General features: G+C 40.8%; 1 protein-coding gene across 6 annotated transcripts in view; it reads left to right on the top strand.

Annotated features, from left to right (window-relative positions):
• sema5ba (sema domain, seven thrombospondin repeats (type 1 and type 1-like), transmembrane domain (TM) and short cytoplasmic domain, (semaphorin) 5Ba) overlaps positions 1-7,712 on the top strand; it is a 156,837-nt gene extending 149,125 nt beyond the window's left edge. For 4 of the 6 annotated variants that reach the window (XM_051404309.1, XM_051404307.1, XM_051404310.1 and 1 more), the window contains 4 exons: positions 656-700; positions 1,865-2,070; positions 2,887-2,975; positions 4,951-7,712. In XM_051404309.1, the coding sequence (XP_051260269.1) occupies positions 656-700; positions 1,865-2,070; positions 2,887-2,975; positions 4,951-5,206 (596 nt within the window). In that variant the 3' untranslated portion in view covers positions 5,207-7,712. The remainder of the gene's footprint in view (positions 1-655; positions 701-1,864; positions 2,071-2,886; positions 2,976-4,950) is intronic. The other 2 variants (XM_051404311.1, XM_051404312.1) reach the window with 1 other exon arrangement.
• Positions 7,713-25,568: the final 17,856 nt, after the last annotated feature.

Below are 25,568 nucleotides of genomic sequence, written 5' to 3'. Positions count from 1 at the left end.
TTGTTATGCTGATGACAATCTCAGAAAGTTTCTCCTGAAATGATCTTTCATGGCCTGCCACTGTTAGCCTCTGCATGCTCAGAATCCCTAATGAGTCCACATGCAGGCGATTAATATTAATGGGTTGTCACAACACCAAATCACATCTAATTTTATTGCAAATTTCAATGAGGCAATGGATGGATTTGTTAAGGTCACTCGCAGAGGGGAGGAAGCTGAAAAATTAGGCCAAAAAATTAATCAGGAGATGTGGCACTGCAATTAAATCTGCTCACACTCATCTCAACCTTCTGTGCTCCGTTCTTTCCTTGTAGGATTTGTGGGGGACAACACGCGTTGTAGCTGTAAATTATTGCCCTGCCGTCAAGTGTCTCTAACAGCAAGTCGGACAGAGATTTTTTTCGTTAAACAACTTTGGAATTCCCTGATGCAAAAAAAGCTCTCTATGCAACATTTTAAACGACATTTCAATTTCTCATTCCATGTTTTTGTTTCTGCATGTGTCAACTCCCCTGATGTTACAGTCGGTGGTTGTTGTGTTCTGAAGGCTGCTTCTCCAGGGAGAGTGTATGTGCGCGTGTGCATGTTGTGTGTGTGTGTGTGTGTGTGTGTGCATGCATGTGTGTCTGACCCTGTGTTCCTCTCCTCTCTGCAGTCATTCTCCCTGCATCTGGTTTTGATAAGGACCAACACTGTGGAGGTAAGTGGATGAACAGCTGCCTTCACTTTGTTTCTCTGTGCATGTTTCTACAGATGTCTGTCCATGATGTGTGTATTCATGCATTATATGTGCATTTTCATGTGCGTGTTTATTTCAGTCTGTGCAAAATTCTAATTCCAATCAGGAGCAGGAAGAAACATTATGTACACCATGATGTGCCTGGAACAGGCTACAAGTTTTCCAACTGTTGGATAATTGCAAATGGAGACACATTTTGCAATTTTGCTTGTGCAATGTTCCACAAACACGCAGAGAACTGACGATTTCTTCAAAGTACTGATAGGTACAAACCAAAAATACAAAGCCAAGTTCATATTCCTGTCCTAGAGTAAAAATCAACATAAACAGATCATAATTGCTTAAATAACTTTTGACAAATAGACATACAATATTTAAATAATTTAGCTTAATCACTTCCTGTCGTAGCCTTTGTAACTTAGTGTTCTATTGCATAATAATAAGGAACGATTAACTTACAGGTCTCTCATAGCACCCTCGGACAGCTGGAGCATGAGCTACATCATGGGCTAAATGAGTTACACAGTTTTATTTAGTGTAAAAAGCTCTGCTCTTTGACGGAGCTCGGAAAGAATCCAATAAGCAACAAGGATTCTGCTGGGACAATTAATCAGCATTTAACACATACATGAACATTACATTTTAGCTAAATTAAGCAAATTAAAAGCTAAGGGTTTTGGTGCGTCAGCATTAGTAACAGAGTAATATTGATGAGTGTGTACACCTGTGTGACCACTTATGTAAAGCCATGGTTTTCTCACCTAAATGCATTCAGAGATTGATTTTGGTGAATAGTTTAGAAATTTTACAGTGTTTCCAGGTTGAAAATTGGTTGCAGAAACCAACAACAATTTTTTCTTTTGACATTTTACTGTCAACCTGTACAGTGTAGATATAGCCCGAAAATATGGAACAAAGGCCATAGCTGAACTGGGGATGTTGTGGTTATAGGGTACGTGTCTTAACCGTACCACCTTAGTACTGCCTATTTGAAATCTGCCTTAATCTAATTCAGATTGCGAATTGCGGTAGGTTTGGGATGTCAATAAAGCCAAGTTGTGAGAAGAATGTGATAACGTATGCTGAGTCTTAAATAACACTCCACGAATCTTCTTTGTTTCCTAGCATTCACCTCCATCCACCTAATAGCCACCGGTGTTTCCTGTTTCCTTGGGGCGGGGCTGCTGTCCTTCTTGATCTACGTCTATTGTCAACGTGTCCATAAGCCTTCGCAGGAGTCTGCCATCATTCACCCTACCACCCCAAACCACCTTAACTACAAGGGCAACACCACGCCAAAGAATGAGAAGTACACGCCCATGGAGTTCAAGGTACGTGATCAAACAAGGGCTTTGTTCCTGTGTTTTTTTAAATATTATATTGATAACAGTAATAAAAATGGAAATAGAAGTACTATTTACTTGGTGTTGCTCACATGCATACAATGTAAATGCGTGAAGATTCAAGGGCAGTGAATGTGATTCATGTTTTATTTAGAGCCTTTATTCATGCATTTATCTCAATAGAGCGCTAAACACAGAAGATGAATTACTGTTCATTTTTATTCCTCCTTGCTCTTATACAACCTATAGGCTTTAAGCCTTTCTACCTGCCTGCAAACCAAGTCCTTGTTAATGGGCCCCATTAGCTTTCTAAAGCATTAGTCAGCTCTCAACCTCCCTCTGCTATCGGTCTGCTGTGCATTCACATTTACAGCAAGTCAAAAAACTATTTTCACCAGAGGTTCATAGAGCTGGGGCAATTTTGTGTCCTATTCTCTACAACTTCTATTGTTTTGCTCACTGGGAGATTATTATTGATTTTTCTGTCTCTGTAAAGTGCCCTGAAGCAATCTAGTGATAATCAGCTATAGATAAATGAACTTAAAACTTTTTATGACCTGAACCAAATGGTTGACTTTGATCTTTGTCACCACCACCCCACCTTTTGTCAGCATAGAAGCTCCAATCAGGCTTTTTAGGACACATCTCAAACACTGATTTATGTTCATTAGAATTGGCTGATCTGATACCAACTGTTTCTTTGTGTCATGACTGTTGCTTGTGTTATTTTCCTAAGTTGAATTAGATATAATATTCTGTGTTTTGAAGGCAGCACAGTGATTAATTTCATCCTGTTATTTTCAGTTCTCCAAAATCAGCAACTGCATCCGTCTGCAAGTGTCAAACTCTGGACAGGTGTCCCTCCCTGCTGCCTCTCTGACTGATCAGAGCAGGTCAGATCATTAAATAAAATTACAAAGGGATACAGAGGGATATTTTTACTTCTCTTTCAGACACATGGTTATCAATCCAGAGACAACACTACATTTTCTGTTGACATGAATCCATCAAGCCTAACACAGCTGTTGCATCTGTTGCATCTCAGACTCCACGGCCTTTGTTTTTGTTGATGTTAAGCAGCGGCAAGTCGCTGCTTCAATTCGGATTCCAACAAATTGACTTACTCTTATGAAAACATTAAGTTGTAATACATCATAGAACAGTTTTACCCAAAAGGCAGTTTCATAGCTCACTGATACAAGCCCCTTGAGTTGTGGGGCTACGCATCATATTAAACTCATACCCCATGTAAAAATTGGTTTAGGGAAACAACAACAATGCTGTTTGAGTGACCTTTATTTGCTTCACCAACCCTGATGATGTCATCGGGGCTCTGTCAGGTTGAGGTTGAGACTTGAGAAAATTGGAGGTGTGGAGTTTGGAAGATGGAAGGCACTTTAAGACAGGGAAGGTCTAATGAAAGATGCTATCTTCCTGCATTATGGGAATTGTAGAATCCAGCATTTTCTTAAGCTTGACTAAAAGTCCTGGTTTCTGATACTTTAAAATGAATTTTAAAAATCTGTCTCTTTTATTAAAGTGCAATACTAAAATGCTTAAGTGCTGCTTTAATCACCATACAGTTAGTATGGCACCCCTTTTTTAAGGGTCTGAACATGACCTTTGTCTGACTTCAGCTAATGTATGCCAGCAGAGATTCATCTTAACCTTTTTCAGTCAACCTGACAGTATCCTACCGAAGCATGGCAGGAACATGGTGCCTAACCACAATGACCCATCCCTGTGCTTTTGATCGGGTCAGCCTCCCGACACTTGCTGTCCGTGCTGTTATTGTTGCTGTGTGGATGCTGTGCTGACAGCTATCGTGGCGCTGAGAGCCTGAACTCATTAGCTTTAATGGTCAGAAGGGGCCAGACTCTGCTGGATGTGCAGCCGATGTCACTGTGTACCACTACAGCACTGTTTATCCAGCAGGTTCCCTCTCCTCCAGGCCAATTTATGATGCCCAGCGTTGTGTATTTCACAGACTCTAACCTGATTATCTTCCTGCCTCAGTCCCCAGAGCTGTTCAGATGGATTACATTAGTCTAATGCTTCCCTTGGAAAGTGTTTCACCTTATGGTCGGCTTTTACCAGAGACTCAGCAATTGCATTAGAATTTTAGACTTGTTTTTATTTAAGAGCGCTGCAGTGAATTCCCGCCATCTCATATATTAGTGTATTGAGTATGCTTGACATGAACTAAATTAAATTTGTTAAATTGGTTTGCTTAGGTTATGAATACACTTACAGCACACAAGCTATAACCTCAAGGCTAGTGGAGGTATTTTAATCACCTGTGGGCAAGAATTTTTTTTTATTATTCGCAGAAATCACAGAAAATGGTGTCCACCTGCAACAATCTTCTTAACGAGTACAATTCTGTCTGTAATTGAGCCCAAAATAACAGGAAACATCTTCCAGTGTAGTTAATTTAAAAAAAGAAATCTAGGAATGTGTGCATCTTAAAATAGAAAGAGGGGTAGATACTGTGTTACAACAGAAAAGGTCCATGTTGCAACAATCCCTTTATACTTTAGTCCCGGTGACAAGATGCAGCTCCAAAACAGAGTTGTTTTTGTTTTTGTTTTTGAACTATCAGACTAATGAAAAGATTATTGGAGGGGAGCTTTACAGCCAGGAGAAAGTTATCTTAGTGTTAAAGGATAAAGCATGGTGACAAAAGTGTATTTCCATTTTGTATATTTTCTGCAGTACAGATATGTGCTCCTTGTCAATTAATCTTAGTAATGTTAATTTTTTAACCAGTAATTTGGAATAAAATATGAAACATACTGTACGGTTCTATTAGCTGTAAGAGTGAAAAGTTTAATTAGCTTCTTTTTTTTCTGTGTTGTGTCATTCCAGACACTCAACAAGAACAACCTGCTACCAGATGAAAGATCCAACTTCTACCCAACACCGCTCCAGCAGACAAACGTCTACACGACCACCTACTATCCCACAGCGCTTGGCAAATATGACTACCAGCCCAATTCCTCCCCCTCGCCATGCAGGACCTACAACCACAGCAACAACAGCTGAGACACGCCCCACAACTGGCTCTCTGAACCCCCCTGGCACTGCCCCAAACGGACACCACCCCAATACAATGGTGACATAACTGAACCGACATGAACCGAAACATTTCTCAGAGCTCGGACAGGTTCGCCATCGCCCCTCTCCTCGCTCCCATAGTCTCTTCCACATGGTAGGGTTTGTTTCCTCAAGGGCGTTTCTGGAACTTTCCATCAGGAGATGTGGGTTTGGACAACAAGGCCCTGTGTCCTGGTGTATTCAAGGACAACCAGCTGGGGGTGTGTTATTGTAAGGCTCTGACTGGATATAGCAGTGTCAACTCAGAGCTTCATGTGGGGATCCTGTGGAAAACTCTAGCAGGACGAGTTATGGGTTTTGACAGATTGTTATGACCAGAACACCTCAGCGCAGGTGCTGAGTCAAGCATCCGCTATTCCAGAGACAAACATGAACAGAACATAAAATATATATATATTACATTCCTCTGGACCTGGGTCACCATTTCACGCCTCTCTATTACTAACCACATTCTCAGCCTGTAATGAACTTGTGAGTCCGTAGACAACAAAAGCACTGAGAACAACTGAGATCAAACGGCGCATATTGTTATGTCCAGAACGGCACAGAGCAGGAGAACAACAACAAAAGAGTAAACTAAATGAAGTCGATGATGAAATAAATTAGAGATCAATATCAGCTAGGTTGTTAGGGGCGGATGCACGCCCTCCATTGTTGGTATTTCATGTGACAGAAAAGATAAGAACTTCAGAGTTGATTTTCAGACATTTGGAAGAGTCACAAAGCTACATCAGCCTGAGTTGGAGAAATATTCAATAAATCTGCTTATGATCAGAGTCAGACAACTTTTGAGGACAAGAGCGTTTACTCATAAAGTCAGAGCAAAGGGGGATTGTGGGAAGCGTTCTGAACTGTATATAAAGCTTTGGGAATGCCTTGGGTGCCTGTATGCAATGGAGGGCAGGGGCGAGATTTGTTTTCTTTCTATTTCTTCTGTTTGGTTTTTTTTCCCAAGAACAATAAAGACTTCTGAAAGGGAATTGATTGATTCTCCAATTGATTCTCTAATGGATGCATCAATTCTACTGAGTGCTAAATAGCTCGGTGGTCATATCAAATATGGCCAGTGTGCTGAACAACTGGATTGGGTTTTCTATGATGGTAGAATAAGCTAGTAGACTGGCACTTGTTCTTTTTTTAAATGTTTGTTTTTTAAGATGATATTTGTTTTATTCTCAGACGAGCCGTAGCATAGGAGGAAATATTTTGTTAAATAAGATATAGCTGATTAATTCTTGTTACTCTAATTTCACACATTCCTTTGTTTTCTTGATTTGTCAGAAGTGTAGTAACCATTGCATCTTCACTACATGAAATGTTAACACAAATATAAAACACAAAAAATTGTTGATATGGTTTTTACAAAGAATGACTGTAACAAAATATCCATTTGGCCCCGCTTTAAAAGAAAAGAAAACTACATGATGCTTGCTTAGAGGTTTGCCTGTGTGAAGATCAAAATGAGTGCATGTGTGTGTGTGTGTGTGTGTGTGTGTGTGTGTGTGTGTGTGTGTGTGTGTGTGTGTGTGTGTGTATGTGTGTACGTATGTAAACACATGTACTCTTATCTTTGCGTGTCTGTATGCCTGAATGAGCAAAGGGGGGGTTGCTGTATTTTGTACAATGTAAATGCTTTCATACATAAAACTATAAATGAGGAGGATTTTCTTTGGTGCATTTTTTTCCACATTCTGTCGCTGACACTCCAGACGTTCTTTCTATATTTCATGTATGAGATGTTAATCATTGTAAGTTAAAGCATCGCACCTCTGGTTCCTGCGGAGTTGGAACGGACACTATTTATAGTCAAAGCTTGGTTTATAAAGGGCATTTTCACAGCTATATTTTATTATTATTATTATTGCCTGATCGATGAATGCTAACCCAGCAATGCTTTTCAGTTCAGCTACTGTACATGCACGAGATGAGAGCTCTATCTGTATATAGGAGCAACAGCCTTCTGCAGCCCATTTAATGACCCTGCAGAGGATCGTGTAAATGTATCTGTATATTATATAGCTAACACTGTTTGTTTAAAAAAAGCCTTATAGTTGTTTTAAAAAAGTGCAGCAGCTAAGTACACACCAACCATGAGGTTTGTTTGGGGACAGAGCTCCACAATGTGACCGACCGCCCATGGCTTATGACCTTTCCCAGCTGCTCAAACATCTAATTTCCAGAGACATATGAATCCGGACTGAAAAAACTCAGCATAGCACTGATAATATCAGAGTATCAAATATAATAGGCTGCAAACAGTCATATAAAAAATGTTGTTTTGACCTAACTAAGCCTCTATTGGCCTGGTCTGCCGGTCATTTGATCAATTTTGAGCTCTGTCCCCTGCGATGTGAGGCTCTGTGCCCTTCTATGCAACTTACCAGGTGTACTGTTAGACCTGTCATGTAGACTGTAATCACTGCCTTTTAGACACTGTGAATTTTTTGGTACCCTATATTTTTGTATATTGTACATTATAAAAAGGATAATAAACCTTGATGCCAACATAACAATATGGCCAGTGGGCTCTGTTAGAGTTACAGTTGTTTTACAACATGTTTATAATTGGGGAGCGAACAATGTGTTTTTCATCCAGCTTTGACAGGTTCACTCCAGAAATACCTTCATTTCGTGATTTGTCCTACACTCTGCCAGTAGCCTATGAAAGAAATTAGTTTTCTTGCATGTCTCCATTTAAAGGACCAGCATGTAGCATTTGGTGGCATCTAGTGGTGAAGTTGCAGATTGCAACAACCTGAACACCACTCGTGTCTGTATATGACAACCTGGGAGTAAAAACAAGCCAGTGTTTGGTTTGTCCGTTGTTGTCCTAAATGTTACAACCTTAAAATTCAAAAACCTCCCATTAACCCTTCTGGTTCACTCCAATCAGTAAGCCTCTCTTTTATACACTGTGTGCCAACCTCCCCAAAGCCCACTTTGGAATACAGCACTCACAAAAGTGAGAGCCTACATTGCAATTGTTGGCAGCTATATGCATCAATACCACATGACAAATGAAGGCTAATGCTGGTTCAACAGTGTATCAACACTTAACCAACAATTAATTTATCTTGATAAAAGTATCTGTGTTGTGGTGGAGCTTATGCCTTCGCGCCATAAAAATCCAGCTGTTATTGGACAGGACAGGTTTATACAGACAGGAAAGGGGGGGGGAGAGAGAGAGAGAGAGAGAGAGAGAGAGAGAGAGAGAGAGAGAGGGGACGACATGCAGCAAATTGGACCATGGCCACTGCATTAAGGACTCAACCTTTGTACATGGGGCACGCAGTGAGATACCAGGGCACCGCAGAAATCCAGTTTTGTCCAACAAACTTCTGAAACTTGTGAATGAGCCATACTGTTATATATATTCCTTTAATGCCACGCCATAACAAGTGTAGCTGACAGTACTCTGACACAACTCTGCATCAGTATTTTTATCTCAGTGTTGGCCTTTGTGCAAACAGACTCAGAATTGAACATGCTCAGTTATGCTTTATTAATGAGAGGGACAGACTACATCAGCCATGATAATCATAACAAAGTCATATGTCTATGCCAACAGGGTGGCTCACTGGAGTTTATATTATATCTGACTGTGACTACTTCATGGGATAAATCCATTGCTGGTTTCAGTCAGGGTATTTGTTAATAGGAATAAACCTCTATCCCTCCACCACAAAGATTCAGAGATTCATTCTCAGTAATGGCACCTCCAGCTGGGTTGTGTGCTGCAACAAACACAGTAGGCCATGTTTGCAGGTAGGAAGCCAGTGTGGTAGCTTGTACTGGTTTGTCAGGGCATGAAACTGGTGGGATAGTGTGAATCACACATTATACCCACCAGCTGAAAATCATCACTGGCAGGTGACAGGAAGCAACTGGAGGTGGCATATGGCTGTCTTCAGCTTGCCCAGGGCAACAGTAGAGTTAGCTGTGACTGCATTGCAGAGGGAACTGGACATTCCAACTGGGGGAAAAAAATCACAGCGCAATACAGTAAAATTAACACCAGTTTTATTCTTTAGTACTCTTTAAAAAAAAGAAGCTAACCTGCTATATCTCTGTATACCCCATACTACACACCAGACCAGTAGAGCCACACTTTGTCTCAGACACGTGTCACAGAAGTGTATCCTCTCCCGTCATCTCCAGAAAAAATGATTGCAGCACTGGAATTCTTTGCCGTATGAGAACAGCGGAGATGGATGGGGCAAACGAGCCAAGTAGTCAGGGTGTGTCCAGCAGAGTGCCCGTGGATCACTGCTGGTGCCAGTGGCCTAGACACCAGTACTTTATCATTACACTACAATGATTCTGCTGCTGTGCAGAAAATCAAGATCAAAGTTGGAGAACAGCTACTGTCACACAGGACAGGAAAAGACATTTAATCAAATCCGATAAAACATTGTGGGTACCCTCATTCTTTAGCCCTCACGTAAATAACTGAGTGCACCGTTTGTTTTTTGCACTAGAGCAACTATATCATTGGTTGTCAGAAGCAAGAGCAGTACACTCTTCATCCCCTAAAACACATGCACCCGCCCATGACTCAACACAGCCCTACTGTATATGTCCTTCTCATTTGGTCCAATGCAGCCCTAGCTGTACCTCTCAATTAGAGAGAGCAGCCTCTCGGCAGTTTTATTAATGGGCGCAGTGAAAGCATTAATCAGTTGGTATTCTGCTGACAGACAGATGCAGTGATCGGCACTCTGGCATGCAGCCAAGAGGAGGTCGCCAGGAGGAAGCTGTGGGCTGGAGGAGGCCGCTCAGATAAGATGGTAGAGGAGTCATGGAGGAGATGGCGGCAAAGGAGTGGGAAGGACGCATGCTCTGCTTAATAATTCACCCTCTGCGCGACAGTGAGGAATGAGAATAACACAGAAGAGAACGAAGGAAAACACCGGCTTTGTGATGATCACTGATATTAATGAGAGTTTTGTTAAAACAGAGATAGCAGCTATGTGAAAAATGAGTCAGCATCTTCGACAGACAGAGCACTGCACTGAGTCACATTCATCATGAATTATCTTGGAAATTATTGGCTACCTGGGAACCATTGTTTACAAATCTGTTAACATTTAAGAGGATGGCAGTTTAAGTGGATTTTCAAAAGAAATGGTACCAAGTTTTACTCAGGCATACTTTATGATGGGTTTATTACCGTAATTGATTTTGAATGGTTTATCGTTATTAATGCTTATTAACTTTTAAGAACTTCTGCTTTGCCAGGTTAAACATCTTGTTTGTCTTATTATAGAGTTTAATTAGACCTGCAAAAATAACAGAACACCCAGAACAAAATCTATTCATTAATGATTCAGGAGGCAAAAATAAACCCTCTCCACATAGGCCTGACATGTTAACAACGTGAAATGCTATGTTACCTCTTTTAACATCCAGCAGATGCAGCACAACATTGATGAGTCATGATTCTGTCCACTTGATGAATGTAAGCTCTGGATTGGTCTCCTGAGAATGTATGTCTCTTTAGTTGCTAGATGTTCAGCTTTCATCACCAGTCTGTAGCATGCAGTTGGTATGTCACAGAATAATGACTGATAACTGCAGATAGTGCAGCTGGAATTAGAGATGGGTTCAAATAAAGATATGGTCACATTACATGTCCGTCCTGTGAAAATTTGCTCTGTTTCTCATTCACTTCTATTGAAGCCTGTACGATGGACAAACTCAAGCGTGACTGTCCTGTTCTCTGGTGCGATTTACAGCTGGCTCCAGGAAAAAAAGAGCAAGGGAAAATAATTTTGACCACTTCTAAGAGCCTGGCAGAGTCTTTGAGTTTTTGGCTTGTGGCCTTTATCAAGGTCATCCATACATGATCGATGGCCAGCGCAGCAACGGCCCAGTGGTTTGTAAAACCTAAATAACTGCAAGCACCCAACCCTGATCACAGTTGCATAATCTGACCAGCTGATGTTTATTCTCTGTTGTTGTGTTTACAGAGCGAACAGCCGGTAGTTTTTGATGTGTGTTGTGCAGTGTCCCAAGAGGGTGGCCAGCAGACAGACGTGTCTGTGTTTTCGGGACAGGATGGAGATCCAACGGCGTCTGAAGTTGCAGCCAGAAAATGCTTTCATGGTCTGCAGGGACTGGGACTTTGTCGCCTCCGCCATCACAGCCCTCCATCCTCCTCAGTGGGAAAACAGGGTAATTGTTTGATATGATTCATCAGCTTAGCATTAATCCACTGGCCAGTTCTTCTGTGTGTGTGTAAGTGTGGTCTGGGCAAAGCCTGCCTGGGAGGAACTCCGAGGGAATTGGTTGTATTGGAAATATAATCAAAGGAGTCAAGAAGCCACTAAAGTGCAATCTGTTGTAGAACAAACTCAAGCTGTCTATTCAAGTCTGTCCTTCTAATCTGATTCTGTTGATGGGGTGGTTTTTACAAAGACTGTGACTATATGACTAGTGCGTATAGTCAGATAATAATATCAATGTATAAGAGGAAGAAATAATTGTATTAACTGCACTAACTCTGTTCACTCTAGAAGTGTTTATGAGTTACAAGGAGGTTTTCTGTTTTTCTCTCAGTGTTTCTCCAGCAGTATGTTTTATAAAGTTACCCAAAAACATAACTCACGTTTATCTCGGATTTGTCACCGATTCCATTTTCACAAAAGCAGGTGAGCCTCATGTGGAGGAAACCAACACGGTACCAAATGCTTTACTGTACCTGGTCCATGCTGGTAAAGTAGCCAAAGAGACCAAAACTACTTAATTACTGCTGTAAAGCTAGGCATTTTAATATGGAACCTTATGGAGACTGATCACTTCTGTAACCAGCCTCAAGTGGCCGTTTGAGAAACTGCAGCTTTTGTAATTTCTGTGTTGGCTTCCTTTTCCAGCTTGGTTTTTCATAGATTTACCTTAAAAACTCCTAATCTTCTGTTACTCCACAGTATCTATGTCAAACTACAGCACAGTTGCCCTCTGCAGGTGGCGCTGACTGTTACTATGGGAACACAATTATTAGCTTAAAGTTTGTGTGGGTGTGATGGTAAACTAAAGTACATTTACTCAAATACTGAAATACTGTACTTAACTATATATTATAACAATATAAAAGGTAATAGTTACTTTACAGAGTCCAAGCAAATTCTCTGCAGCAGAGCATGTTGATGCGCAGTACATTTTCCAGGGGTGGTTTTTCCCTCAACTAAGCTACTTTGGTATCTTGGTGTGCCCCAGTAGAGGGTGTGGCAAAGACAATCCAGCTCTATACTGCAATCTTGGTGCCAAGAATGAGTGTGTCTCGCACGGTCTGCTGCCCTTGTGCCCAGAGTAGATCAGCTTGTGTTTTATAATACTGTGGTCAGTTTATATGGAGGAGGAAAAGCCAGAAAACCCTCTCTAAAATCACTTCCCATTATTCATATTTTCTTTCTGTCTTTCATTATATGTTTTTTGACCAGCTGATGTGATCACAGAGAACAGTTTTATTCTAATTATGGCATTATGTAAATCCAGCAAGACAGAATAAAGATTGATGAGTGATTCTTACCAGTTCCACAACTGCTAATAGCCTACTGAAGACCTTTACTGTACTCTGGTGACTCTTTTTACAGCCATCTGAAGGCAACAGGTAAGTACTCCATCTGCAGTCTTTAACTGGAGTGATGTTGCACAGTCAAACCACAATTATACACATCAGACAGGCCAGTTACATTTTGTGCAACCAGCACCATACGGTCCAAAGTGTAGCCAAGAGCACCGTATTTTTTAATAACAATACAGTTAGACATGTGGCTGTGATGAGCAACATGATGTGATGGATTGTTTGGGTTCTATTTTATCGTGGTGTTTTTATAGTGGTGTCCACAGCGCTGTTTTCAAAATCATTACCAAATCACGTTAATATTACAAATTATATGACACAATTGTCAGCAATCAGTCAATTATAACTGAATAAAAATACCTCCAAAAAAACGTGACTACATTTTTAATTCTACTTTCATTTTATGTCCCTATGATGGTTTGTGTTTGCAGATAGCTACTATATGATTTTTTGTAATGACAAGTAAAACTGCATTATTACACAGAAAATTACACATAAAAACCAAACCAAAGTAAACTAAACTTTTAAACAGACACCATCAGCTCTTGGCAGTGTATCTGAGCAGCTGTATTTATATTTGAGGCCCCAGACAACAATACGTTTCCTCTCAGGAAAACTCTCCACAGGGTTCCCCAACTGTCAATGCATCACAATAGGGAATGAAGGTAGTGAATATGACTGGCCATGTTACAGCCCCTATCACACACCATCTATAACGTATTATAATCTATTCTTTCTGATTCCACCCTGTATCTGTGTCTGATTCTGATTCTGGTCCAAGTGCAGTGCGCCAGACAAGCCTGTCCACAAAATGCCCCAGAAGCACAGGGCACACTTAACTGCGAGCTGCACCCTGCTGAATCGAGCTTGAAAGGGCAGCATACACTGCCAGCGTGTGACACACATCATGATATTCCACTTTACCATACGTGTCAGGCCTCCAGTAAAGCAAAAATTCAGGCGCACCCAGTCTTTGTTACAGGCATTTAATAATGCATCACTACACAATGTAGCCTGTGGGTGTGTTGCACTTGCAGAGTGAAACTTTTCTGGTGTCTGTGAATGGTAAGCAACTTAATTGGAATGAATAGATGCCAAACGAACGAATGTCAAAAAAAATGCCAAGAGCAGAACTAAGACTGCCCCAACTCTGTAAACCAGTCAAACAGATGTTTGTGAAACCAGCCCTCAGAGGTCACAAGGTCATGTAGTAGAAGGAGACGTTGAGATGCTCTCCTTGCATTTCCTTGTAAGAGGACAGGATGGGTTAATGGTGCCACGAGTTAACCCCGGCTGACAGAGAGAGATGAGAGGGAGAGACGGAGCCGGCAGTGATGGAGGGTCCTCTCCTCCTCCTAATAAAGCAGAGAGGAGAGACCAAACGATGTTAAATCACCTTCAACGCCTCCCTCTCGTACGGAGCCGAGCCTCCACATTCGGCCGTTAAAGTAGCCACTACAGAGTCGGGGGCTGTTTCCACGAAGCTCATTTGACGAACATTGGGGTTTATGGTAGTTGTGCAGCGCAGAGCTTGAGTGAGCCATTTGCGTTTTATTCAATCTACTTAACCAGCTGACGGAGGTTGTAAAGGCTGGCAGCTGCACTGAGTGGAAGCAATATTGATGACAGTGTCGTAAATAAAACTGCTGATGGCATGGAAATATTGATGGGGACACGGGTACCTCTGAGTGTGAAGAAAGGTAACATAACCTCACTGCTTCTCCAGATGTCAGAATCCTGTAAATGAGCAGACCACCGTGCTTTCATTTTCATGCTAATACATTAAGTTAACTCTCTGCCTACTCATATGACCATAAGTCTTAATGCTAACTTTATGCCAGCTGACATTTTGGTCCAAAATCACATTGTAGTCTTCAGTAAATGCTCCTTGATTTATATGCGAACCAATGCCATGGCAGGTTTGTGTTGTGATACGGACCCCTGCCCCCACTCTCTTGTGACAGGGTTAATGCACCCAGCACACACACCGAGAGAAGCCACTTACGCTCACATTTGCTTTACAGATTTAGGTGGTAACAAGTTGTTGAATGTGAATCATTTATACTGCCTGGGGCTTGGGTTTTTAAAATACAGTTTGAGCTTATGCCTGTCTATAAGGCTGCATCTGAAGCATGGGAATTTAAAAGGGCTTAAACAACAAAGAAAAAGGGAACATGGGTACATGGGAAAGTGACAAAGTGACTATGGTAAAGTAGTAAAGCAGATTCAGGCCACACATTCGCCACACGCTCTGACAGGCTTTCAAGCAATTTCCCTGTCCTTGTGTTTGTTTGATGCCTTTTACTGCAATGTCACTGAAACACAAGTGCACACACGCACGTCCATCAAAGCCATTGTGTTCCATTAACTGAAAATTTCTTTCAAAGAAAATCTGCTATAAGAAGGTTAGAAAACTTTTCTTTCTTCTGTGCCCTCAAAACTCAGACATTACCACAGCAGACAACAACAGATTAAAGACACATTTTAATCATACTGACTCTACAAGGACAAAACAAACTAACATTTTATTCATAGCAGTGCATTTACACAGAAAGCAGCACTTGTATTGACCTCCAATGGCTTGTTTAAATGCTACACAACACCGCAGAGATGGACGGGGTAATGAATGGACTACGAGGTAATTTTTCAACATCTCTCTTTTCATCCAGCCTCAGGGCATCATTACTTCCAGTACTAATTTAGCTTCACTCCTCCACCGCCTCTCCAAACCAATAACTCAAATGTTCTGTACAGTAATCAGTTGAAATGAGTCATGGTGCATCTCTGTACCTGCTGCAGAGCGAACTCGGCCTGTTTTGTGGAAGAAAGTGCATAAAAACCACATTTCCTTTTTCATCTTGTTCATGAGCGCTCCTGTGAGATCAGCGCTTCGTGTGGGCGTTGAAGCCAGGAATGCGTAGAATTACAGTCTGGCTGTGCACAGTTTTGCTCTGCATCCCAGCTGTGAAATCAGTCAATCCGGAAAATAGCTGCAAGCTTTTGGGTTTTGAGCATCACAGGAAAATTTGGCAACAACTTTCATCTCTGCTCCTCCGCTTCCATCCCAGGTAAAGCCCTCCCTGAGCCTGCGGCGCCCGCGGCGGAGGCGAAGTCGAGGCACCACTGTGTTCACCCCAAGCACGACAAACAGGTTCATTGTTACAAGGTCTCTCGTCATGTTTACGCACTGCTCTCGTTGCCTGTTGGAGAGGGGATCAGGCGGTTTACAGCACATTCACAGGAACAGACTGAACACTGCGGTAGAGTCACTGTGCAGGGTGTGAAAATGAAGAGCTACACAAATGAAAAGAATTTAGATAGATGTACACTGTCTGCTGGGGTGTGTGTGTGTGTGTGTGTGTGTGTGTGTGTGTGTGTGTGTGTGTGTGTGGGCTCTTCTACTTCTATTTTTCTGAGGTCCAATTCAAGTTCTCCAAAAGGGCCTTCTTGAGAATTAAGACTTGGTTTTATGATTATGATTAAAATTGGGTGATTTTGGGCTGCAACTAACAATTCATTTCATTATTGATTAATTGGTTAGTCTATTAAATGTTTAAAAAATAATTAAAAATGGCATTCAGTTTCCTTATTTTATCTGAACAACACTTCAAAACCTTCAGATATAAAACTCGAGAAGCTGAAACCAGAGAATATTTGATAGTTGATAGTTTTAGATTCATTTTCTATCTATTAATTAATCAATTGATTGACTTATCATTACAGATCTAGAATGCTTTATGTCAAAGAAGGTCCTCACATGAATAGAAGTACAAACATGTGGCAGGATCTATTTCATCCTGCTGCTCAAGATGGGAATATTGAATTTTTGCACACTTTAATCAGTTTAATGAAAAGGCAAAGAGAGTTTGACCTGAATTTATTGAATCTGAGCCAACTACAGGAGGGTGGAAAAAATAATGGAAAACACCTGTACAGTCTAATAATGAAGCCCTGTAAATATTGCATCTGTGCACCTGATAATGTTCAATTGTTGTTGAGCATGTGTCAGAGGGATGTTGATTCAACTCTGTTGTAATTTTCAGGCCCAGAGGTTTTGATGCTGTTTAGATGGACAGCCTATTATTTTGTCTCACCATAAACATACACAGCAGGGAGATATAAATACAATACCCTAACGACTAAAGTAACCTTAAAATCTGAATATCATTGTAGTGTAAAAGTAGTGCATGGTGGCATTTAGGCATTGCACATATGTTTCCATTATTTTATACAACCTGTGAATCTAATCCTTTTCCTTTACATTTCCAGAAGCAATGTGCTTGAAACAATATACTATGCAATGACATTTATTTCATTCTGTGCTGGCACAAAGGAAACAATTGAGGAAAAAAAAGGCAATTTCATGCAGCCATTTTCTTCTCTCCGGCAGAGGATTTAACACCCAGTGGAGTGTTTTTTGGGCGGGTCACTTGGCTCTAAATTGAAGCTCAATTTTCTTTTCTTTTTTCCCCTTCAGTATTTATCACCCACACACACATTCACACCTTTCTCACAAACACGGCACACAGCTCTCTGCCATGTCTCAGGTGGCTGTTTGGCATCTTACTGCAGCTCTCTGACGTCACCATCATCCTGCTGATGGTCGATGGCATCTGTCAAGATCAAACCGGGTGCTGTTTCGCTGCACCTCAGGCACAGGGATGGGTTAATGAAACCAACGACCCAGCCTGGACACTCATTGACATGTTGCACCTCTAATTTTCTGCCCAGTGGGGTCACACAAGCAAAACTAACAGGTTTCAAGACAACCACAGAGAGGCCACCAGCACAAGGTCTTTTGTAGTATTTCTTTCCCCTTAGAAACTGAGACAAATAATCATAATTCAGTCAACTCACATGGTACGGCCTGTTATGTTGACAGACTATTGTTGGCGTTTAGGTTCTGACCTCAGCCTCCCCACAAGAATACACCAAGGTTATCACAGCAGATCAGGGAGTGACAAAAAATTCAAGTACTTTTAAAGCTAATGAACACCCAAAAAACACAGCACATTTTACTGAGTTGTCCTAAAACAGTCTAACAGTCTACCCAGACCACAACAACTTAAGATTTAAAGCGCACCAGCAGCAATTCAGCTTAATAATTTTACACTGCAAAAAACAACGGAAAAAGGTGAGCTCAGGTGAGTAACGCGACATGTGACAGAGAAACTTCCCCACTGATTAGACTGATTACAGTCTAATTGGTCTACCTTGAGTATCAATGTGTTGGCACCGAATGGTGGATCTGCTACTGAACTATGTATGTATGTGATGCTGACAGTCCTCCCTGAGGTGAAGTGACTTACTTTTTTCCAGTGATCATTTTAGCCTCTTAATATCGCCGCCTATGATTATAGTATATTGACAATGGTTTCCCCAGTTGAAAACACAAGTGTGATCAGAGCTTTGCAGGCACTAGAATGAGGACACCATCTACCTGTGCCAGAACCAGAATCATTTATAAACTACTCCTACATCTTGGAACCATTCATGCAACAGTATTTCTCTGGGGTTAGAGGAAGGTAGAGCAGAGAATTCTTCATTTGCTATCACTCATTTAACCACCAAATTATTATTGCATAATTAACATAATCATTAGGCAAGCAAAATGTTCTGTCAATCAACGAATCGTTTCATCACTAATAGAAAGCACAATATTGAGGACTGCTACTCAATCAAAGGCACCATTTTGTTGGATTTCATATGAATCCCCATAGAAATGTTCTTGTCAGCACTTACAGCTCCTGGAAGCAAAATGTCCTCGTCCAATGAGGTGGAGACACAGGTGGCGGGTTGTTAATACATCTACTGGAGCCCTGTGGTACAAGAAGCACACCGCCCTATAACCCAAAAACACTCATACAACATCTCTTCTCATTCATTATAAATGTACATATGAATACGGTTATAATAGAGCAACTATACCCACCAAGGACGTCAAAATGAGTTTCCCACACATCCACAGTCTTTTCTCTTCCCAGCTAACTACAATTAAACAAAATTACGGACAACTAATTGCGCCAAACAAAGTTCTCTTCTAAGTTTAACAAGGAAATAAATCAATAAAAATGTCTAGCTTTTAGCTTAACCAAAACACATCAAAGTAGTTCACTTTGCTCGACTTTATTGTTGTTTTTCCCTCGCCATTTCAGTCTACTGTTGCTTCTTGTCCCACCCACAAAGAAACGCAAAAACTCATTATTGTCATTACCGATTGGCTGCCAAAGAAGATTGACAACTGCTTAACCAATGAGGCTGTGAGAGGTTCACAATTATTCGGAAATATTTCAAACGTGTTGCCAACAATAACCATATAAATACAAAATACAATGTTTTTATTGAGCTAGTAAGTTCACTCAGAAATGCAATTGGCAAACATGCCAAATAAAACAATAAAATTATGTAACAGAATTATATTAGGGCACTACATTATTGTATTTTGATTGGATTTGAGTTTTTTGGCCTCAACACTGGGTCACTGTAATCAATATCCTGTGAAAATCCAAGCACAGCTGGCATCCTCTATGGAGGAGAGAGCTATGAACTTTTCAGAGGCACCTTTCAAAGATAAGACTGGGGTTATTCAGTATTTTTCTTATGGTCAACAAATCCCCTGAAAAGACCACAGTGGGTTAGTGTGCCTCCGAATACTTTCCCGCTTCCCTACTCTGTCAGTGGCACTATATAAATATATATATATTCAGTTTAATTCAGTTCAGTAAGTTCAGTAAATTCCTAAAACAGTTGGGCATTCTGTTGACAGGAGTAAATAGTGCATTTGTTTGGTATTATTTTAAGCCAGGATTAATACACATTTGGTGCGCTTGTGACTATTCCTGGCAGCAGGATGGTGTATGTGGGATTGGCTTCAAAATAAACTGCAGTGTGAGTGTTCATGGTAATAAAGGAACATGTTACCCAGTGCAATGGCATACCTTATTGATATGTTTTTCAATAAGACGCTGTATTGCCAGACTTATTCTTTAAAGCCTACGGGCTATTGGTGTTGATATTTCAAATATACAGTGGGGTAAATGTTTTATGCAGTCTAAGTCCGATGGAGAAAAAAAAGCCTTGCCGTACATGCAACATATTATACACTAACTGCAGCATTTACATAACTGAAGGGTGACTTTCACATTGTAGATTTCTGCTCATTTTTTATTAATTACATGTGTGAAATAACTTGGAATCGGCTTTGATTAAATTTCTGCAATCTTTTTACTATCATCAGACAAGTTGATGTGTCACAGTTCATTGATTCCTTCCCTCAGTGTTACACTAGTGACCAGAGACGTGGGTCAGACAGAGTGTGATCCTTCTTTTTTCAGTCACTTTTCTGTTAAACCATTTTTGTTAGCACAGTCTGGACAGTATAGATCTAAAGCTCAAAGAGTTTGTCAGATATTTGGATTGTGTTCTGATAGAGAGTTAATTGAGCTAACTGTTCCCTCTGTGCTTTCATGGTGCTTCACTGTGCCTCCACAGGCTGTGCTTCTGAGGCATACTGTCTAAATGGCAATGAAAGAAAACATCACTCAGCAGCCTGCACTAAAACAAAAGCACCTTCACTCACCTTTGATAAGGAGGGAGGGCAGGAGAAACAAATGGTGTTTTAAGGAGCGAAACAGCTGCATATCATGACAGAGGAGCCCACAGGAACTTGCAGTGGTCTTGGACTCCTTCTTGAAAGCCCAACTACATTAGCTGAGGATGCCGTTTGTAGTGGAGGTGAGCTGTGATTTAAATAGGCAGCCTGCCGGATCAAAGCCTGTCTCGCTGTTCTTCTGGCTACAGCCTTTCCGCTTGCATGGTTATCATAATTGCTCTTGCTCAGAGGACATGCTGCTTCCGTCAGGGCCACGTCTTCCTGCATTAGAGCTGAGGAGCCTCAGCCAAGCAGAACTTGGCTTTGCAGGTAGATGCTGTTTTTATCCCTCTCTCTCCTCGGAACATCTCAGGAAGTTTGATGTAGCTAGTTTTGGGAATGATAAGAGGGAGCTTCATCAGTGACAGCATCATGGCTCATCTCTGACTGACTAACCATGTAACATGTAACATTCTTTGAAATCACATTTTACTCTTATTTAAGTGAAACTCAATCCAAAATGTATTTACCTAGGTAGCAAACTTTCCCTATGTAGGCTTAAAAGTTGTAAAACTGTACTTTGATGGAGAGCAGCCTGCACTAGAATAAAAGCTCACCTGACAGGGCTTGATCACCAGCATGAATCACATTAGTTATAGAGGATTTAATGATGGAAAAAACTCAAAACAAGGATATTCTCAAACCACTTCTGCAGCATTAACAATGGTCAGTATGTTCTAAACAGTGTTGTTGTACTATTGTCCTTCTCTAGACATCAAAGCTCCACCAGAAGTAATTAATTTATCCATATCTTGGTGACTGTACGTAGTAGTGATTGTATGAGCTTGAGGAATGTTACAATTCTTCCTCAGTGAAAACTTCTGTGAATCCAGGCTGACTGAAACTTTTCAAAGTTACCTTTTAGGCCCTGAAATGATAAGTGTTTCATACTCTGAGTGGAGACTCACTTATGGGCTGTGACTTGTCACAATGACTATTGGCAGGACATGTCACATACAACACTTCTCTCTTTTAGCCGGTAAATAACCAAAACCATAACAGGTTCAAGTTTTTAAGGTCATCTATAAGAAGAAGTGTTTTTCTTCTTGACTCTTACTTTGAAAATACAAAAAAATCAAAAAATGTAAATATAAATACACTATAAGATAAGAAATGTCATACAGTGCAAATAAATAAAAAAATGTCTACAATACATAATAAAGAAATGTTGTTGACATATGGGTAAATGCTAAAGTGCAACATTATATCTTACTTTCTAATATACACAGTATGTCACAGGCGTATTTTTTTTTATGTTAGCTTGGCTTGCAAACTAATGCAGTTTAACAGCCTTAAAACTGTTAAACTAATGAGTATAATTTGAGTGTATATAAGCATTGCGCAAACTAAGGAGTTTTAAGGACAGCCAAATTCATTTTAAACACAGTACACCAATACACCTAATTGAAAGTATACACATTTTTAACATTGTATCCTGGTTCAAGCTCAGTACAATTACAGGCTTTAAACAAACTTAACTGTCCTATCACCATGGCAAAGAACCTCAATGTAAAACTGTAAAGCTTTGACGACCACAGCCATCCCTTAAATCCCTTTCAGCTACTGCCCTCAGCCCCCTGGGCAAAGAAACACATCAATAGGAAATCGTTTGTCCCTGTTGCAGAAAGTATCTTATCAGTACAGCCACTTTTTGAGGCCAGTCTGCTACCTTTATTTCTTTCTTAACCCTCACCATCGAGTACTTGGTACTACTTTTAATGTAGCCTCTGTTTGTGTTTTTATGTAAATGTGTGTTAATGCCTCTGTCTGGATGTGATGTTGTGTTTTAATGTACCTTTTTTAATAGCAGATTTCTGCATATGCAAGCAAAGGCAAAGTATTTTCTATTCTATTCTCTGATATATTGAGCCTTCACACCTGTTATCATGTATGGGAGAGGGTGTTTAGTTTGCTGCTTTTATGTGCATTGTGTGCATGAACTTAGCTGATGCTTTCATGCAGAACAACTTGCAATTAATGACAATGTGCAATTTAGATATGTTGCTTGGGACTAACTTCTGTCTCACAATGACTGTCACAGCCCATAAACCTGTGACCAAAATGCTCTGTAAGCACTAAATCAACCACGCTGTGTGCCTTCAGGCGTGTGTGTCTTTCTCACATCTCCCACAGCTCTGTCTCTTGGTTTTTATTAATGCTGGGGGAGCATTTATATCTTAATAAATGTTGTGTTTTCCCACAGGAGCGGCCAAATTCCTCAAATTCACCAGTGATGAAGTGGCAAATTAGTGGCCAGCTGTCAAATGCCGGTAACTTGGGCTTCTGCAGCCCATCGCTCCTAATCAAGAGCACCTAGCCCTTTTTAATATGTTGAAGATAAAGTAACAGACTCTGTGATAGTATTTCTGCTAAATGAGCCATTTGAAAGCAAGGCTCATTTTTCATAATCCTGGAGAAGTCAATTAAGGGACTTTTGGAGCTCAGGGAGGCCCAAGGAGACATTGAGGTGCAACGCTAGAAAAGAGACACAAGTGAGTTTTGGCCACAAGAGGAAGAGAAACAAGCAGTGTCTCAATGGAAACACAACAGGGAAATGTAAGAGGCAGCGTCTAAAAGGAGAAAACAAAAGATTGGGTTTACAAATGTCAGACACACTGACAGCAACACCAGTTTTCATCAGCCAGCTGCTTTCACAGCATTTGACAGGCAACAGCAACAAAAGCCAAAATACCCAAATTGCTTGTGGGTAAAAGAAAACTATTGTCTCACATTGTGTGGCTCCATCCTCTCCCCAGAGAGCTACAATACCACGTCCCGCACTGACAACGAGCCAGAGGAAGAAACTGGAATTGAACTCCTGCTGAAAGGCTGTTAATAAACAGTTAGTGCTGTGCCTGTGAACAGTAGGAAATGTATGCATCATTACCTTATCGCTCTCTGACAAGAAAACACAACCACCTCTTTTGTCCCATGCTTGTTGGGGAAGTTGAGTGTATTTGCTTACACCGAGGCCTCATCGTAAAATAGAGAAGCGTTTTCTCCTTAATAACATCCCTCTGTGTGAACGAAATGGCTCCTCTCTTTGTAGTAATTTTCCACATCAGATAAAACTGGATCCAATCAGGTTGGTGCCTCCTGCAGATTCTCTTTGTCTATGACATGAATTCAACTTCAACAGGTGAAGATTTGCTTTGGTTCACTCGAATATTTAAATGGTTCATCCTTCCACACAGATTTGGTTGCAGAATTAAAAGGGTAACTTAACTTTTTTGTTTAATTTAAGGATTTCCTCCAGACGTGTAAGATATATGTATGCATATGCAGTCTGCTTGGAACGATAATGTGTGTCTGGTGTGTTTTTTCTGACAAAAAGTAGAATTTCCGTATTAAAAATCTTTCAAAAAGGCATCTACTCCTTCTACCTCAAGAAAATTCCACAATATATGAATATGCAAATGTTTGTTTTTGTTTTCCTGCTAGACACAAGATGTCTCCTCCTTTGTTGTAAAGTCCATTCTCAGTGTATGTGCACTGGTGGCTTCTACATCACACTGCACAAGTTGCAAACTGGACCAAACTGTCTGTGATGTCACAAATCATGTTCCTAAAATCAGATTTTTACTGAGCATGGGGAAACTTTCCACTTTCAGCAGAGGAATGTGAAACATCCTTCTAGAGTCAAACTCTGCACATACATCATTCTGCACAGCACAACTATAGGAAGAAAAAAAACATATTTTTGAGTGGAGGGGGACTTTAAATCTTCCAGGACCCCTCTGGAATAATGCCACAACAATGGCTGTTTGCTCACTGCAACCATTCCAAATTCATTATAAAGTTTCACTGAAAAACAATACAAACAGCTCGGAGTGTTTGGCTGACGACCATTTGAAGCAACTCAACAACCTTTCCATGGGACCATTTCTTCTTCATTTCCAAACAAACAAACAGGATGAAATATATCAATAATAACTCTGTTTACTCTTTTGGCAGGTTTACATTGTTCATTTATGTGCAGAATTAGCCTTATTCTGTGTTACTTTATGTGTTATATTTTTGAGATTTGGGCTTTATCGCACTGCACAGAGAACACAGGGGACAGAGGCTGGAGGAGAGGAGGAAGCTGTGTCAGTAAACTTTTCTTTCACTGCAGAATTTGTGATGAACACATGTGACAGCTCCTCTAAAACCCACCAGATCGCCAGGAACCAACAGCAGATTAATTTTACATCCCTGCAGGCCTGGTTTAAAAATGCTGTGCGGTAATTCGAGGCACACCCAAGCTAACACAATCCAATCTGATTTTATGCAGGGCGACATTCATTTCCAGCAGCTATTTCTCATTTGTGAATTTGATTCTTGACAAAAGTCCTGGCTCAGGTCAGGAGTTCCTGCCAGCTTGAATGGCACCAGTTCAAAGTATCATGAACGGAACAAGTTTGTAGACGAGGTAAAATTAATCTTTTAGTTCACACACGCACAGCCCCTGATACAAATTGGAACCAGACTGAAGACTTCAACAGTCTGTTGCATGCAGACTCGCCCCAGAGACCTCAGCTCTTCTCGCCAGCAACAGAGCATGAGCTCATCTCCAGCTGGGCCACCAGGGGGAGGGGCCTATTACATGCAGGCACTTAATAGAGGGTTCAAAAACAGTGAGGTCATGCCTATAGGCCAATGTATGTTCATCCTGATTTTCATCAAAAAAATAGACAGAAGTAGGAAAAGCTTCCCAGAATGCAGGTGTCCTATGAGAGATTCCTCTGCTCTTGCCTTGGGACAAGTGAGAAAACATTTCCATGCTGCCAAAATCTCACAGCAAATTAGTTTAGGCCACACCAGAGCGTGATGTAATCTGCTCCTTAAAGGCACAGTGACTGATCCAAATGTAAACAAAACAAACTGCTCAAGACAGGAACCTTCCATCAATCTAAAATTCATGTCAGTAATATTGGTAAACAGAAGTAAACCGAGGTGTCAGTCAGCTTTATATTGGGAAACACAGTATGTTTGTGGTGTCAGAATAAAAGACTAGCTACAGATTTCTGTGATGCCAACCGGGGCTCCGGAGCTTTGCCAAGTCAGAAAAAAAACAACCCTGATGATGTGTGCTTACCCATACGAGGGACAAAAAGTCAGGATCTCTCGACCTCTGCTGCTTTGATTTGTTTCTTC

The sequence above is a fragment of the Dicentrarchus labrax genome, unplaced genomic scaffold, assembly GCF_905237075.1.
Source record: "Dicentrarchus labrax unplaced genomic scaffold, dlabrax2021, whole genome shotgun sequence".
NCBI lineage: Eukaryota > Metazoa > Chordata > Actinopteri > Moronidae > Dicentrarchus > Dicentrarchus labrax.
This window is presented reverse-complemented; position numbering and strand designations above follow the sequence as displayed.